The sequence below is a fragment of the Gymnoscopelus braueri genome (assembly GCF_963280865.1).
Source record: "Gymnoscopelus braueri genome assembly, chromosome: 12".
Taxonomy (NCBI): Eukaryota; Metazoa; Chordata; class Actinopteri; order Myctophiformes; family Myctophidae; genus Gymnoscopelus; species Gymnoscopelus braueri.
This window is the reverse complement of record NC_137614.1, coordinates 15,265,085-15,283,199: the sequence shown is the minus strand read 5'-3', so window position 1 is coordinate 15,283,199 and position 18,115 is coordinate 15,265,085. Positions and strand designations below refer to the sequence as shown.

Sequence of the window (18,115 nt, the reverse complement as noted above, 5' to 3'; positions counted from 1 at the left end):
AAGAGGGGGATCCTGGCCAGAGGAGATAGCTTTTGGGCTTCAGGCTGAGCTACTCTGCTACACTACCAACTACCAGCCCATATCCAACCTCCATTTTTAAGTGACATTTTAGAAAATAGATTTTCAGCTACTGTATACTGATGAATATATATTTCAGCATCCCCAGATGATTTGAATGTCTTTGACACCGTAGTAAATCTTATCTCTGACAAAAGTGCATGGATATCAGAAAACATTCTAGTTCAATAAAAAACGAATTAGTCATTGGTGCAGAGGGCTAGAGAGAGAAACGAGTCAATTATAATCAATTGCACTCAACACAAGGTCTAGGTCAATAACATTGGTGTCATTCTTGATTCAGATTACAATTTGAAGGCCCAAATCTGAAATGCCACATAATTATCTTTTTGGCATTTAAGCCATATCGCTAGAGTTAAACAATTTCTCTCTCAGTCTGATACGGAAAAGCTAAGGCATACATGGTTTTATCACTAGCAGTCAGACTTGATTACTGTAATGCTTTCTGTTCTTGTCTACCAAAAAGCAGTTGGTCGGTTATAACTTATCCAGAACAAAGCGGCACATATGCTGACAAAGTACACATTAAACCCATTTTAAAGTCCCTGCACTGGTTGCCTATTAGTTTTAGAATCAAATGTAATATCCTTTTATTGTTTTTTAAATAACTAAATGTAAAAGCACCTGCCTACTTATCTGCAATCCTTTTTAGGTATGTGCAGGAACCTGGCAGGAACCTTAGATCCTCTGACACTGTTCTCTTAACTGTTCCAAAGGCTAGAACAAAATGTCACGAGAAGCAGCTTTTAGCAATTATGCTCCTATCCCATCCTGTCGGATGATATATGGGTCTCTGAACCATATATCATCCAAAGAAATTATATTTTTAAAAATAAATATGAAGACTTTTTGCAGTTTTTACAATTATTTTGCATAGATTTTTGCCTTGATTTCTTTTTAAATTAGTAGTTATATAGTTTTTAATAAATAGATGATTTTTTCCCCCAAGAATATAGTGTTGTCAACTCTGGTCTACAGTGCGACAGCCAAAGTCTACATCTTGCCACGTGGAAAACATGGATATCAACATTAAACAGAACACAGAAGAATGAACATCAAATCTTCTGATCTGAATGTCAATATAAATTATTAACAGCACTTCCGAAATAATAATTTATCCGCATACTGTAAATACCACTGTAAATACCACAAGATAATTCATTGTTGTTATCACACATTTCTTATCTCAGGTTATTATTATTGCTGACACAACCTTAATGGACTGTATATAAAGGATGGCATCTTTCAACATCTCTTCACTCTTGAGTCCAACAACAAAGTTAGCAACCATGAAGTGGCTCGTTGTCCTTTGTGCCCTGGTGGCTCTCTCTGAATGCCTAGTCAGGTAACCAGCTGGCTCTTCAATCTTCATTTTAAAATGCGGTCACATACACACTCAGCACTTTTCAAATTTGTAAAAGATTATGTCTATAAAGTGCTTCATTTGTAGATTGTACATATATAACCATATACTTCCACAGCCTGTATTATATGAAATATATCTGTGCACTCAGTAGTATGTAAAAGTTAACACCAAGTCAAGCTCTTCCATGGTTTTTACACGGTTTTGCTGTGTTGTTCAAGGTGAATAAAACAAATTCTGATTCTAACCTCTTCATCTATTGTACTGCAATGGATAACAAAAAGGGGCCTGGCATTATTCTTTTTCTCACTGTGTGAAGGATGCCCCTGATCAAGGGTAAATCTCCACGGGATGTCCTGCAGGAGAAGGGGCAGTTGGAGGAATACCTCCAGAAGTACCCATACAACCCCATGGTCAAGTTCCTCCAGACAGGCCGTGAGCCCATGACCAATGATTATGACGTAAGTCCAGGTTAGGGGAAGACATCATGTTAACCTAATTTACCCTTCATCGTACAATCATGCCAAAATTAACAGATTGGCCAGGACTAAGAATAAATTAGGTTTAGTTCATCTTATTGTCTAATGATCACCATCAGGGGCATTGTAAGTCACATAGGCCTATAGTAGAAGCAGGCAACAATTTAGTCCCCCTAATTACCAGTCCTGTTGTGTTTACAATGTTTTATAATGTCACCTCCAGCTGGCTTACTTTGGAGTCATCTCAATCGGTACTCCACCCCAATCCTTCAAAGTCGTCTTTGACACTGGCTCCTCCAACCTGTGGATACCCTCTGTCTACTGTAACAGCCAGGCCTGTCGTGAGTACTGTTAACTTTAAAACAAAAACATGATTTGTCCCTGTGGGGCAACTCCTGGTAAAGGACAGTACAGACCATAGACATATAAAGGTAGACGCCTCCTTCGTCTCTGAGCCGTGCGTATCTCGGCCGTGCTTCCACTTCCTTCCGCTTCAGCAGGGCAAGCTGGAAACTTCCGTGTGCGTCACAGAAGGAGGCGTTCGGTAGGCCAATCAGAGGCAGGTGGGGCGGGTCTTTTCTTAAGAGGCAGCCGCGCAGCAACTAGTCAGTTAGACGCGCTGTGATTGGCCAGTAGTCAACACGCTGTGATTGGCCAGTAGTCAAGTAGCCCTGCGGAAGAGCCTTGTATTGAGATACCAGTCGCTCCAATGAACTGCAGAGGCCAATGAGGTATCTAGGTTTCTATATCTATGGTACAGACAGTCAGGATGTAGGTCTGCCATAAGGTGTGCAAGAATTGATATGGGTTCCCCTATCTTTATTTATTTATTTCTCTTTACAGTACATTTCATGCTTCAGACCCTGTATGGCTGTATGACTAAATCATTATTATTTCCTTGTGTTTATTAATAACCACTATACCTAACATGGTGGTTCTGATAACAAACAATTGGACAGCATTTTTATAGCGTTATTGTTTGCTAACCATTTCAGTTTGTATTTGTGTTAAGAATAAATCAGATTTACAAGACCTTCTCTCATTTGCACAGCTAAAAATACATATATTTTACAGAGAACCACCAGAAATTTAACCCACAGCAGTCTTCCACCTACAAGTGGCTCGGACAGCCTCTGTCTATTTACTATGGTACTGGCAGCATGACTGGATCTCTTGTCAGTGACAATGTTGAGGTAACCACAAACAGCTAGAGCAATCACTTGGCAATTCTGACAATTATCTGCATATTGTACCTTTCCACCTGACACATTTGAGTAACCACTGACTTTCTTTTCCAGGTTGGTGGAATTACTGTGGCCCAGCAGGTGTTTGGAATCAGCCAGACAGAGGCTCCTTTCATGGCCAATATGAAGGCTGATGGTATCCTTGGACTTGCCTTCCAGTCCATTGCCTCTGACAATGTGGTGCCTGTCTTTGACAACATGATGAAGCAGAACCTGGTGTCTCAGAAACTCTTCTCTGTCTACCTGAGCCCGTACGGAAATTAAATGGAATAGTGTTTGTATTTGGTTGTGTGCAATGGCAGGTATAGGTATAGTACATGCACATGTACTGTATATGTATACTGTGTCTACCTGAGGGGGTACTGAAACAGTATGGAACAGTTTTTTTACTTTGTATGCATTTGTGTACAATGATAACAACACAATTGTCTTAAATGCTCCCGTTAGCAACTCAGAGCAGGGCAGTGAGGTGGCCTTTGGTGGTGTTAATGGAAACCACTTCACCGGACAAATCACCTGGATCCCCCTGACTTCTGAAACCTACTGGCAGATCAAAATGGACAGGTGCAAACATATTACAGTCTATTGTGACTATTCGCTTTTTAAAAGTTGACAACTGCAAAACCTTAATTGCCTAATAGATACACACAGGACACTCCTATTAATTCTGCTTCTGCTATTGCTCCTAACAGTGTTACCATCAATGGACAGACTGTGGCCTGTAATGGTGGCTGCCAGGCTATCATTGACACCGGCACTTCCCTCATTGCTGGCCCAACCAATGACATAAACAGTATGAATTCCCATGTTGGAGCCACCACTAATCAATATGGAATGGTGAGACACATTTTTCTTGTCTTGACTGTTTTCTTTCCCCATTTTAGTTTACACAGCAGCGATAAAATGGACCAAAAAGAGATTATTCTCCTGCCTCGCAAACTGACCATATCCTCCCACCACTCATACCTCCCATTATCCAAGCAGTTCCTACCTGTAAGCCCCCACACTGCCACCTACCCAGCCTCTGTTCCTCCTCCTAACCCTAAAACACATGGTATTCTTTATACAGGCCACAGTGAACTGCCAGAACATCCAGAGCATGCCTGAAGTGATCTTCACTCTCAATGGACACGCCTTCACCATCCCTGCCTCTGCCTACGTTTTCCAGGTCAGTCTACACACAAACTGTTACAGATGAGAAGACAAGTATACACACACACACGCACGCACGTGTGGCCCCTAAGGGATTATTTGGGTCAAAAGACTATAAAAGTAAAGCATTAAAACACAAAATACTACCCCCCCCATTTAAAACAGACAGACATGTATTAAATGCCAGCAGCAGCACTAAAAACTGTTTTGTGCCTGTGACAGTAAAAGGACAGCAGAGGGCGCAGTGAGGTTTAATGAGTAAGCTCCCTGCTCTTACGTGAAACAGGAAATGGTATTCAGATCAGTCTAGTCAAGATCCAGTAAGATACTACTGAATGTAAACAGACACTACTGATGTGTATTTCAACTGTGTTTCACAGGTAAGAGCTGCTATAAGGGCAAGATAGTATAAAAGAGTCATGTGCATAAATGGGGATCTGAAGGGGCAAGTGGGCAGAGATGTGTATGAGTGTGATGTTATGATGAGTGAGTTTGTTTAACATTAGCAGTTAGCAAGCTAACACTACAACACAGAGACAGCCACTGTGATTAAGTGAGGATGTGAAATGTCTATACTATCACCAACATAATCTGTGCAGTTTGCTAATACAGAGTTGGTGTGTTTTGGAGGATATAAGAATATCTGGAGTTTGAAAATATGAATGTTGATGTTACATTTGCATTTAAAGCTATGTTTGTTCCTGTTGTGTTTCTCAGCTAATGACTATAAGAAACAGGGGCAATTAGGCCGTTTGGTTTATTGAATATTATTGTTAAGTTGAATTATCATTGCACTGAGAAGGTGTTTATTGAAAATATGTGGTTCAATGTTATTTCTGTGTCAAGGGGCATTTGGACAGGGAAAGAGTATATTGCTGTGAGCAGCTATGATAAATGTGTTTGCTTATGTACTGTTACTGTATTATACGTGAAACAGAAAATGGTATTCAGATCAGTCTAGTCAAGATCCAGTAAGATACTACTGAATGTAAACAGACACTACTGATGTGTATTTCAACTGTGTTTCACAGATACCCCCCTACCCTGAAAACTAAATAAATGTGTTGCACCGGATTGAGGAACCTTCTTCTTTACATATGTGTAACATATTTTGGCGAACCAGCCAGGACGAGACACCAGAGGTCTCATAAAAAACCGAGCCTTCATCAACCTTCTGTAAGATGGATAACAGCCAGCTCCTGCGTGATCAAGTGAGCGCAGCCCTATGGCAGCTGAGGGAGGAGTTTCTCATGGATGTCTGCAGGCACATGAAATGTGATGGCCTGGACAGTGAAGACCCCCACAGTAGGTCCAGAAGGGCACTCATCAAGATGGCAGAGAGCGTGATGGACCAGATTGAGAAAGATGAAGAGGAGGATGTGATTTGTCAGTATTTAACTGATGTACTCAAATATATGAAAAACAAAGAATGCCTTCATCCAGAAAAAGAGCAAACCCCAGAGGAGCCTGCTCCAACGAAAGGACGTGAGGAGAAATACTTCTGGCCAAACAAACCTCCCCAGAAGACCACAGCCTCTCCACTCAAGAGCCGACAAGAGCCAACATATACACTGCCCGAAGTAACATTGAGGAGGGAGTTTAAAATCTGTGGGCAAATTGGAGAAAGTGGACAGAAGGAGAAATTATCCTATCTCAGCTTAGTCCGCCAGATTGAGATGGGGATAGACAAAGGACACACAGAGACTGAGATTGTGGAAGCTGTGATCAGGGCGGTCAGTGCAGGGCTTCCCTTGAGAGACATGTTGGAGATAAAGCGTGGACTGACCCTCACATCACTACTCATCATTCTGAAGGGTCACTACAAGGTCGACAGCTCCACTGACCTCTACCACCAGCTTATAAATATCTCTCAGGATCCTAGAGAGACCCCCCTGAACTTTATATTCCGGGCGATTGAGCTGAAGGAGAAGCTGTTGTGGAAAGCAGAAAATGAGGAAAATGATGAACAGTACAGCAGAATCACCATTCAGCGCAAGTTTCTCCGCTCAATTGAAACTGGGCTATTGATTGACTCTGTGAAATTCCATATCCTACCCCTTCTCAGAGATGTGAGCACAACGGATGAAGAACTAATACAGAGAGTAAATGAAGCTGCCAAGGTTGAAAATGAGAGGCAGGAGAAACGGAAACGGGTCAATGCTTTTAAGAATCCCAAAGTACAGGAGCTACAGTCTGAAATCCAGACAGACTCCACACCAGCTCAAAGCCCCTCTTCACCAAAGGAGTCCAGTGTAGCAGTGGCGGTCAAAACAGTGAAAGGAAAAGAGACTAAAACTGACAGCATTAATACACAGCAGCTCATGGATGAGCTTCGCACAGAAATGAAGCAAATGTTCCTCACAGTAATGGAGACAAGCCGCCGCCCTCCTGGACCGAGGCAGCGAGAGAAAGGCTGCCAAAAGTGCAGAGAAGAGGGGGTGGGTGAAGATTGTTCACACTGCTTCAAATGTGGGCAAGAGGGCCACCTATCGCGTGGATGTAGAGTACAGAGAGCATCGTCGGGAAACGGCCAAGGACTACTGAGGCGGGACTACCGGTAGTTCAGAATAAGGCGTCCCAAAGCAAACCGTTTTCAGCAGCAGAGGCCTCATCAGCTGTAAATGCAGTTCAGTATCTACCCCCCAAGCAACAGTCACGATTAGTGGGTCTTGTAGGAAACAGATGTATGGTGAACTGTTTTATGGACAACCATCCAGTTAAAGTATTGTGGGACACAGGGGCGCAGTCGAGCATAGTAAATGAGCCCTGGCGACAGATACACCTACCCCACACAGTTACCCGCCCTATTTCAGAGCTCTTGGAGGGGGAGACCCTGATAGTCCTCGCTGCCAATGACACCCCCATTCCCTATATTGGCTGGATTGAGGTCAGCTTCCGGCTGGACAGCAACTCCCACATGACAAGCAACCTACAAGTGCCAATGCTTGTGTCAAGCGATCCTGCAGTGGCCAGTGACCCCATCATAGGCTATAATGTCATCGAGGCCATCATCAACAGACACGAGGGGAAGACTAAAGATGGAAGAAAGCAGCTAACACACAAAGTGAGTAAAGCATTTGCCATAACAGCAAAAACTGCTCAGAATGTGGTGAAGCTCATGCAGAACGGTGTTCCAGACCCAGAGACTGGCGTGGTGCGCACAGGTGGAAAAGTGGTGTTCTTGCCAGCCAATCAAGTCACTACTGTCTACATCCGAGCACATGTGAGTTTACAAGCTAGAGGCCAAGACATGCATTTTTCACCTGACATACTTAACCCCACACCAGAGGGCGTGGTCCTCAATGATGTGCTGGTGCAGATCCCAGAAAAGAAAGTACCATATGTACCAATACCCATGACAAACACCACTAACCACATAATCTGCCTGGACTGTCACCAAGTTGTTGGACACTTAGAATCAGTCAAAACAGTGTACTCAGCAGCCATTCAGACCAAAGATCAGCAGCCGTCACCTGAACAGACAAACAGTACAAAGTCCAAGTCCAATGGGGTAACAGACATGTCACACCCTGCACCACAGTCCGGTAACAGGCAAGAGGAGAGACCAGTGACATGGGACCCCCCTGTGGAACTCAACCACCTTCCAGAGGGTCAGCAGAGAGCAGCAAAGACAATGTTGAGAGAGGAGTGTCAGGCCTTTGCATTCGACGGCGACGATGTAGGCTACATACCTTCCCTTCGGATGCACATCACCCTCAACGACACCAGTCCAGTACAAAAGACCTACATGTCTGTCCCAAAGCCTCTCCACAATGAAGTAAAAGAATATCTGCAGGATCTGTTGAACAAGGGGTGGATCACTCCATCACGGTCACCATATTCATCGCCGGTGGTATGCGTCCGAAAGAAAGATGGCAGCCTGCGCCTCTGTTGTGACTTCAGAGAACTAAACCGCAAGTCAGTGCCAGACCGGCATCCCATACCGAGGATCCAAGACATGCTGGATGCACTGGGGGAAGCTCAATGTTTTCGGTGTTAGACCAGGGAAAGGCTTACCACCAGGGCTCCCTTGATGAAGTGAGCCGTCCACTGACAGCCTTCATCACGCCCTGGGGGCTCTATGAATGGGTCCGCATACCATTTGGCCTGAGCTCCGCCCCTGCAGAATTCCAGAGAAGTATGGAACATTGCATGGCTGGCCTGAGAGACACGGTCTGCCTCCCGTACCTAGATGACAACCTAGTACACAGCAGCAGCTTTGAAGAACACCTGGAGCATGTCCGTTTAGTCCTCCAGCGCTGCAAGGAGCATGGTGTTAAGTTAACTCCGAAGAAGTGTGAGCTGTTTAAACCCAGTGTGCGATTTCTGGGCAGGCGGGTGACAGGAGAAGGTTACACCATGGACCCCACGGAGATGGCGCCTGTGATGAATCTGAAGGGAAGAACAATTGCCACTGTCGGTGATCTACGCCAGGTTCTAGGGTTCCTATCTTACTATAGGCCTTATATCCCCAATTTCTCCTGTGTGGCCCTTCCACTGTACAGCCTACTAGCCATCCCAAAACCTGAAGAGCACACCCCTGACCCACAAGCAGAAAGACACAAGAAAACAGTGAAGAAAAATAAAGGTCATTTACTATCACGCTCACCCATACAGTGGACCAACTCTCACCAGGAAGTGTTGAACCAGCTGATTGATGCCCTCACAAAGCCCCCTATCCTTGGATATCCTGACTTCACTCAGCCCTTCGTGTTACATTGTGACGCATCCCAGGTTGGTTTGGGTGCTGTATTGTATCAGCGTCAGCAAGGGAAGATGAGAGTGATAGCGTATGGCTCCCGCACCCTGAGCCCGTCCGAGAAGAGGTACCATCTGCATTCCGGGAAGCTGGAGTTTTTAGCGTTGAAGTGGGCCATTTGTGAACGCTTCCGTGACTACTTGTTCCATGCTTCATCGTTTGTTGTTTACACAGACAACAATCCTTTGACATATGTGCTCACTACTGCAAAACTCAATGCGACAGGGCACAGATGGGTGGCGGAGTTAGCAGATTACAACTTCATCATACGCTATCGCCCTGGGAAAAACAACGCAGATGCGGATGGGCTGTCTCGGATGCCGATAGAGGACTACATGAGAAGCTGTACAGCAGAGGAAAGTCAAGAGGCAATCAGTGCGTCCATGGAAAGCGTGATGGTGGAAAGGAGTACCCCCTGCCAAGGCATTGGAGTGGTCCACATTGACGCCTTGAGCCTTGTGAAAGACTGTGAGACTGGCCAGCCTCTCACCTCAGCACAAATACGCAAAGCTCAGGAAGAGGATGACATCATATCCAGAGTCCTTTGGTATAAGTCACAGAATAGGAGACCAAGTAGAACTGAGATGAGGACAGAACACCCTGCTGTAGCCACACTACTGAAACAATGGCTAAAGATCCAGGTAGATGAAGATGGTGTCCTGCGCCGTAGAACCTCTCACAGAGAACAGCTGGTGATTCCCAAAGCCTACTGCCCACTGGTCTTCAAAGAACTGCACCAAGACATGGGCCACCTAGGGGTGGAGAGAACGCTTGACCTCATCCGAGAAAGGTTCTACTGGCCACAGATGCACAAAGAGGTAGAACATTTTGTTACCAGTGTGTGCGATTGTCTTAAAAGGAAGAAACCGAGTAAGCAGACCCGTGCACCTTTGAGACCTATCCATACCACTTATCCATTTGAGCTAGTCTCAATAGACTTTCTCCATTTGGACAAATGCAAGCATGGCTATGAGTACATCTTGGTGGTCATGGATCATTTTACGAGGTTTGCACAAGCCTACGCTACAAGAAACAAGTCTGCAAAAACGGTGGCAGACAAGCTCTTTAACGACTTTGCACTTAAGTTCGGTTTTGCTAATCGGTTACATCATGACATGGGCAAAGAGTTTGAGAACAACCTGATGACCAGGTTGAAGGACCTCTCAGGCGTTCAGGGCTCCCACACGACACCTTACCACCCACAGGGAAACGGGCAGGTTGAACGATTTAACCGTACCCTATTGTCAATGTTGCGGACCCTAGAAGACAAAGAGAAAGAAGATTGGAAAGAGTCCTTGGCTAAAGTTGTCCATGCATACAACTGTACAAAGAGTGAGGCAACCGGCTATACACCCTACTACCTCCTCTTTGGAAGATCTCCTCGTCTGCCAATCGATCTTCTGTTCAATCTCAAAGCTGATGAGGCCCAGGGCACCTACAAGGACTATGTGAGTCGATGGCAGAAGAGAATGCAAGAAGCATACCAGATAGCTGCCAGTACTGCAGACAAGGGGGCAGCTCGGGGAAAAGCTCACTATGACAAAAAGGTACAGGGGAGAGACCTCGAGCCAGGCGACCGAGTCCTCATCCGTAACCTGACCCCAAGAGGTGGGCCTGGGAAAATCCGGTCGTATTGGGAAAGCCAGGTATACAGAGTACAAGAAAGGAAAGGTGACAACAGCAGCCCAGTCTATCATGTCATCCCAGAAAATGGCAAAGGGAGGGACAGAGTGGTCCACAGAAACCTCTTGCTGCCGTGCGACCATCTACCCCTAGAGCAGACACCAAGCAAGACTTATCAGCCACAACAAGACCCCCAGAGCCCCACAAAGAGGAAGAGGAGACCACAACGCAGAGAGCTACAGCGTCCAGAGTCCGACAGTGACTTCGATGATGACGCCGATGATGACTACGGTGCTACCTACAAGTGGCGTCTCAGATCCAGCAGCAGAAACCAGCCGAGTCAACAGTTGCTGAATCCTCGGGCAGAGACATTCCAGCCACACCAGGGTCCCCAGCACTTGCACCTTGAAGAGGATGTGCCACTACAGAGCGAAGATGATGTGCCACTACAGAGCGAAGATGATGTGCCACTACAGAGCGAAGAGGATGTGCCACTACAGCCTCAGAGACCTGAACCAGGCCTAGGCAGTCATGTGGGTGGTGAGTTAGAAGCAGATCAGTTACAACCGGTAAGACAACACCCACAAAGACAAAGGCATCGGCCGATAGTACTGAGTTATGACACATTGGGTCAGCCTTCCTTAATCGCCAGACATTGTGACATTAGAGACACTCAGAATAGTGAATGGAAACCTTTATGGCGACCATGGATTGTTGAGGGACTGTGTTGACGTGAACATTCCAGGAAATGTCGGGAGACATTTAATTTTGTGGGGGAGAGTGTGGCCCCTAAGGGATTATTTGGGTCAAAAGACTATAAAAGTAAAGCATTAAAACACAAAATACTACCCCCCCCATTTAAAACAGACAGACATGTATTAAATGCCAGCAGCAGCACTAAAAACTGTTTTGTGCCTGTGACAGTAAAAGGACAGCAGAGGGCGCAGTGAGGTTTAATGAGTAAGCTCCCTGCTCTTACGTGAAACAGGAAATGGTATTCAGATCAGTCTAGTCAAGATCCAGTAAGATACTACTGAATGTAAACAGACACTACTGATGTGTATTTCAACTGTGTTTCACAGGTAAGAGCTGCTATAAGGGCAAGATAGTATAAAAGAGTCATGTGCATAAATGGGGATCTGAAGGGGCAAGTGGGCAGAGATGTGTATGAGTGTGATGTTATGATGAGTGAGTTTGTTTAACATTAGCAGTTAGCAAGCTAACACTACAACACAGAGACAGCCACTGTGATTAAGTGAGGATGTGAAATGTCTATACTATCACCAACATAATCTGTGCAGTTTGCTAATACAGAGTTGGTGTGTTTTGGAGGATATAAGAATATCTGGAGTTTGAAAATATGAATGTTGATGTTACATTTGCATTTAAAGCTATGTTTGTTCCTGTTGTGTTTCTCAGCTAATGACTATAAGAAACAGGGGCAATTAGGCCGTTTGGTTTATTGAATATTATTGTTAAGTTGAATTATCATTGCACTGAGAAGGTGTTTATTGAAAATATGTGGTTCAATGTTATTTCTGTGTCAAGGGGCATTTGGACAGGGAAAGAGTATATTGCTGTGAGCAGCTATGATAAATGTGTTTGCTTATGTACTGTTACTGTATTATACGTGAAACAGAAAATGGTATTCAGATCAGTCTAGTCAAGATCCAGTAAGATACTACTGAATGTAAACAGACACTACTGATGTGTATTTCAACTGTGTTTCACAGATACCCCCCTACCCTGAAAACTAAATAAATGTGTTGCACCGGATTGAGGAACCTTCTTCTTTACATATGTGTAACACACGCACGCACGCACGCACGCACGCACACACACACACACACACACACACACACACACACACACACACACACACACACACACACACACACACACACACACACACACACACACACACACACACACACACACACACACACACACACACACACCAATTGCAACACTGGCTATAACTAGCAAGTAAAATTGTGTCATTCTTTATTCTTTGTGAGTGAAATACTGTACATTTCCTCCTCTCTTTCCTTCTATAGAGGTCCTATGGTTGCAGCACTGGCTTTGGTAATGGTGGATCTGACCAGCTCTGGATCCTGGGAGATGTCTTCATCAGAGAGTTCTATTCCATCTTTGACGTTGAGGCTAAGTTAATTGGACTGGCCAAGTCTGTGTAATCAAACCAAGCATCCTGATGGATAATCAATAACTCTAAACTTCCTGTATGGGAGCTGTATGATTCACACATGGCTTGTGCAAATGGAAAACAAGATGTAATAGTAAATATGCTATTGCTGCTTTCGAATAAAATATTATTACAGTCACTGTGTCAAGTAACACCTTACTAATCTTACTTATTCATAGCTTCTAACACACTCAACACTTTAACAATATGGTTTGTCTAATGTCTACCATTCACTATACGTTTATTCATTTTTTCTTGAGATCCCAACGAGGGAAATTAGACACCAAAGGAAGCACAGCAGCTAAAATACAGATTACAGGGCAAGACATATTCCAATTCCAATATATCTGATGCCAGCTGATGGACACGACAGGTAGTATCTGTCAGTTTTAGAGGACCGAAAATAAAATGTGACACACTGGACACTGGAGTTTACTAACTTCAGAAGGTGGCAGTTGAGTGCACAAAGGCTGCAAGCTGCCCTTAAAATTGTTCATGAAGCCCTTAAACCCCTATGGAAAAGATCCAGCTCTGCTGCAAACTAGTTAGCGACTTAGTATAGCCAGGGAGTCAGTGAGAGTTTGTCCTGAGTTTGTCCTGCATCTTATGGTGCAGGACACTATAATAAAAATCTATCTATCTATCTACTTATCTATATATCTAGAGAAAACCCCAGCACAGAGACTGCCCTAATCAAGTTACAATATCTTAGAATGAACACTGATGCCAAAAAGGTCTCTGTCTTGTTCTCTTAGACCTCATCGCTGTGTATGACACAGTTGACCATGTAATCCTTCTGGACAGGCTTGAGAACCGTGTTGTTGTTTTTTTTGTAATTCAAATGTTTATTTGTTTTTCAATATGGTACAGAATGTAACTCCAGTGGTACAAAGCAGCATACAACATAAAACAACAATAATACAGCCATTCCAAGAAATAAAAACAAAATACAAAATAAATGCACAGTCTAGCAATCCCAATATCAGAAAAGGTTCATATATATCCAAAATCTGTCCCATGTCTCCTTCATCTTTCCTTCTCCATTCACTCTACCCAACATATATTCATATGATGTAATCTTAATCATTTCCTCATTCCATTCTTGGTAGCACTTTACAATAATGACCCGTTATAAAGCATTTATTAACGTTTATAAGCAGTTTGTAGACTATTAACAAATCATTAACAACCTGTTTGTTGACATTCGTAAACGATTACTAAAAACATTATAACTATGGTTACAAATCATTTATAAGTTATTAGTAAGTACTAAACTATTCATTAATAAGCCATTTATATACATCTGTAAATTATTATTAAATCATTTGTAACGACCCATTCTAAAGCATTTATAAACATTTATAAGCAGTTTGTAGACTATTAACAATTCATTAACAACCTGTTTATTGACATTTGTAAATGATTACTAAAACCTTTAAACTACAGTTACAAATCATCTATAAAGGTATTAGTAAGTAGTAAAACTATTCATGAATAAGCCATGTATAATATATCTGTAAATGATTATTAAATCATTTGGAACTGATGTTACATAATATATACAAGCTATTGGTAGCTTGTTCATGTTTAACATATGCTTTGTAAAACATTCCTAAAGTATCTATAAATCCTTAGTACATGTTATTATGTGCCCTATAGTAAAGTGAAGACAGTTCATCATTTACAACTGTCTGTTAATGTGTTTGTTCATGTTTAACATATGCTTTGTAAAACATTCCTAAAATATCTATAAATCCTTATTATGTGCCCTATAGTAAAGTGAAGACAGTTCATCATTTACAACTGTCTGTTAATGTGTTTGTTCATGTTTAACATATGCTTTGTAAAACATTCCTAAGATATCTATAAATCCTTAGTATATGTTATTATGTGCCCTATAGTAAAGTGAAGACAGTTCATCTTTACCTGTTGCAAACTACAATGGCAAGTCCAGAATCAACAATTTACTTACAGATGTGTTTGTTAGTCTGCTTGAACAGTAATACAGATATTATTTAATTAAAAAAATATATATATATATTTTTTTTATATTTGTTTTTTATGACAGGAGTCGTCGCGGGCCGGACAGTTGCCTCTCGCAGGCCGCAAATGGCAAAATTGGGGAACCCTGATATACTGTATCCATCTATTTTGGAACACATCGACTGCCTTGTTGTCTTTTTTGTTCATTTTCCATGTTTCACATCCGTATAGCAATATCGCACTTAATGTTAGCCTGGAAAACAGACGAATCTGCCGGTGCAAAAACAATAGAAAATAGTCTGGCCATGACAGGCTAACATAATGTATGTCTGTATTTTCTCATCCCATCAAGTATTAGGAGCACTGGCTGCCTTTAATAAGGGACCCAGGGAGTTAGGCGTTACGAGTCTTTTACACATACTGGGCGAGCCAAGGGTTGAACCTCTACCCACTCAGCTGCTGTCGCCCGTAATAATCATACTCATTAATTTAGCATGGATAGGGAAATAACCCATAACCCAGGAGTAAGTGGATACATGCACACGCACACGCACGCACGCACGCACACACACACACACACACACACACACACACACACACACACACACACACACACACACACACGCACACGCACACGCTATCTTTCATGTTTAATAAATGATTCGTAAGACATTTGTAAAGAGTATGTAGACCATTTGCAAACGTTATCATGTGCCTTGTTGTAAAGTGATCATGTTTAACAATGATTAGTAAAACATGTGACATCAAAAAGTGGCAGAAGTAACGTTATAGAGTATAAAAGTATAAAACAATTTATTAAGATATAAAATGTAACAACTCTTGGACACAGCACACACACTAACATTTAAACAAAGAAATTCATCACAACAGAATCACAGAGTAGCAGCTTGGAGCCTCTGCAGTCACCACCTCCCAGTGCAAGTTAGCTTTAGCTGCTAAGCTAAACTGCTAAGCATGGAGGACATTACTAGCCTACACAGCAAAACAAACATTGTGGAGCCAAACGGCCACCATCAAAATACCCCCTGGTCATAATGCTACTTCACGTCTGTAAGATTAGCCATTTTATATTACCTCGATCACCTGCAACAAGACAGTTAAAACACATAAAACATGAATTAGACATATTTCTGTCCAGTCTGCAACTGCATCACTGTTCACTTCCTCCCTAGTAGGCTACTGCAGGTGTAATGCAGGTAATCAGTGTGTTGCCAGATTTTGCAAAAGAAACAAGCGGCCAGGTCTATGAAAACAAGCCCAAAAGAAGCAACTAGGCTCAGGCCCATGATAACGTCTGCAAATGGTTTACATACTCTTTACGAATGTCTTACGCATCATTTGCTAAACATGAAAAAAACTCCCTAAAAAACTACATTTATACCACTATATGAATCATTTCCAAATGATTAGTAATAGTTTTTTTTTTTTTTTTCCTCTTTTTTTTTAATGTTGTACATAGTGTTATTTTTTTTGCTGTTTATTTTGTAATGATATTTGAACTGTGGTGCCACTATATATGCCTATGAATTGAATACCAAGGCCCTCATTGGAAACAAGTCCGCAAGGACTTTTATGAATGGACCTGTTAGACAAAGTATTTTAAATGTAACTGTGCTGTTTTACATTTTTTGCCTAATAAAATATTCAATCAATCAATCAATTTCCAACACATTAAATTACATTATTTAATGATGAACAAAATTGAGTATAAATAATGTTTTCATGTGTTTTAAATAATGTTTAAATGATTCTTAAATGTTCTACAATATTATTATTAACCAATGTATATAAATAGTTTGTCTATGATTAGTTCTTTATCTACAAATAGCTTGTATATATTATATAACCAGTTAGTAATCAGTTACAAATGACTTAATAATCATTTACAGATGTATATAAATGGCTTATTCATGAATAGTTCACTACTTACTAATACCTTATACATGACTCGTAACTAGTTATAAAGGTTTTAGTAATAATTTACAAATGTCAACAAACAGGTTGTTAATGATTTGTTAATAGTCTACAAACTGCTTATAAACGTTTATAAATGCTTTATAACGGGTCATTATTGTAAAGTGCTACCCCATTCTTTAAGCCCAGGTGTTCTAGGGGTCTTCCAATTCCGCAGCAGGATTCTGGCAGCTGTAACAAGTCCAACTTTTACAATGGTGAATTCGTTGTTATTTATACCAGGAATCGCTGCCCTGTCACCTAATAGACAGAGCCGCGGTTGTGGGGGTAGGGTGAATCCCACCCATTTCTCTAAATATTTTAAAACTTTACACCAGAATGGATATACCATGCGACAATCCCATATCATATGCATATATGTGCCAACCTATTCATTACATTTCCAACATGTATTGTTATCTGCTATTCCCATTTTAAGTAATCTAGTAGGTGTAAAATAATATCTATGAACCGTGTTGGTTTTTTAAAGAAATATTAAGACACACCTTTTTTTAACAATGCTTTTGCAATTTGCATAGGTTTTTGCTTTAATTTATAAAAAAAAAAAAAAAATTCCCCTTTGATTTATTTTTAAATACATTTTGTGGCTTTTTTTCTCCCTATTTTTAAAATGTATTTTCTGTGAAACACAGTGAGTTGCACAGTGCTAACTCAATGTGCTATAAAGTTTGATAGATCGAATTTTCTATTCCTGTGTACTGTGGGTTCCTTATCATCATGTCAATATTGATTGTGCTCTCTGCATAATGCATTTCTGACTGAGCTGTTTTCATAATGAAATAAAACTTCTTATTTTCATTCGTTTTAATGTTTTGAAATGCACATTAAAGATAGCTTACACTTAATACAGTCCTTTCGATCCTTGTTACTTTGTTTATTTAATTGAGTTAAGTGAAGGTGAGTCGTGCAGTACGTTTTAAGAAGTGAGAAAGTCTCAGCTCCTTAGGGAGGTCATGTCAGGGTCAAGGAGGCCTGTCAAGAAAAGGCACGGTCACCCTTTGTCTTACAAAGGTATATTGACTAAGAACAACTTGGTGATATAATTGGCTCCCATGCTAGCCTGATCTGTTGAGAACAATCTACAGGGTTGGGACATTATTAATTAACTGTTTAATAATATACAAATGGGAAAATATTAATATGACCATCACATTTCCTCTTCCAAACCAGCTCAGACAAAACAATTTCATGACATCATATAGCTGCATTTATATTCATTTGAAGAATTTGCAAGTT

The 18,115-nt window shown here is 41.7% G+C and overlaps 1 protein-coding gene across 1 annotated transcript; it reads left to right on the top strand.

Annotated features, from left to right (window-relative positions):
• Positions 1 to 1,367: 1,367 nt before the first annotated feature.
• Positions 1,368 to 12,893, top strand: LOC308097066 (pepsin A-like; the record flags this gene model as incomplete). Its single annotated transcript, XM_080444653.1, has 9 exons — positions 1,368 to 1,423; positions 1,761 to 1,902; positions 2,144 to 2,261; positions 2,995 to 3,113; positions 3,219 to 3,415; positions 3,612 to 3,728; positions 3,857 to 4,001; positions 4,234 to 4,332; positions 12,756 to 12,893. 9 exons carry the CDS (start codon positions 1,368 to 1,370, stop codon positions 12,891 to 12,893), a joined length of 1,131 nt encoding a protein of 376 aa, XP_080300779.1.
• Between the last annotated feature and the right edge of the window lie 5,222 nt (positions 12,894 to 18,115).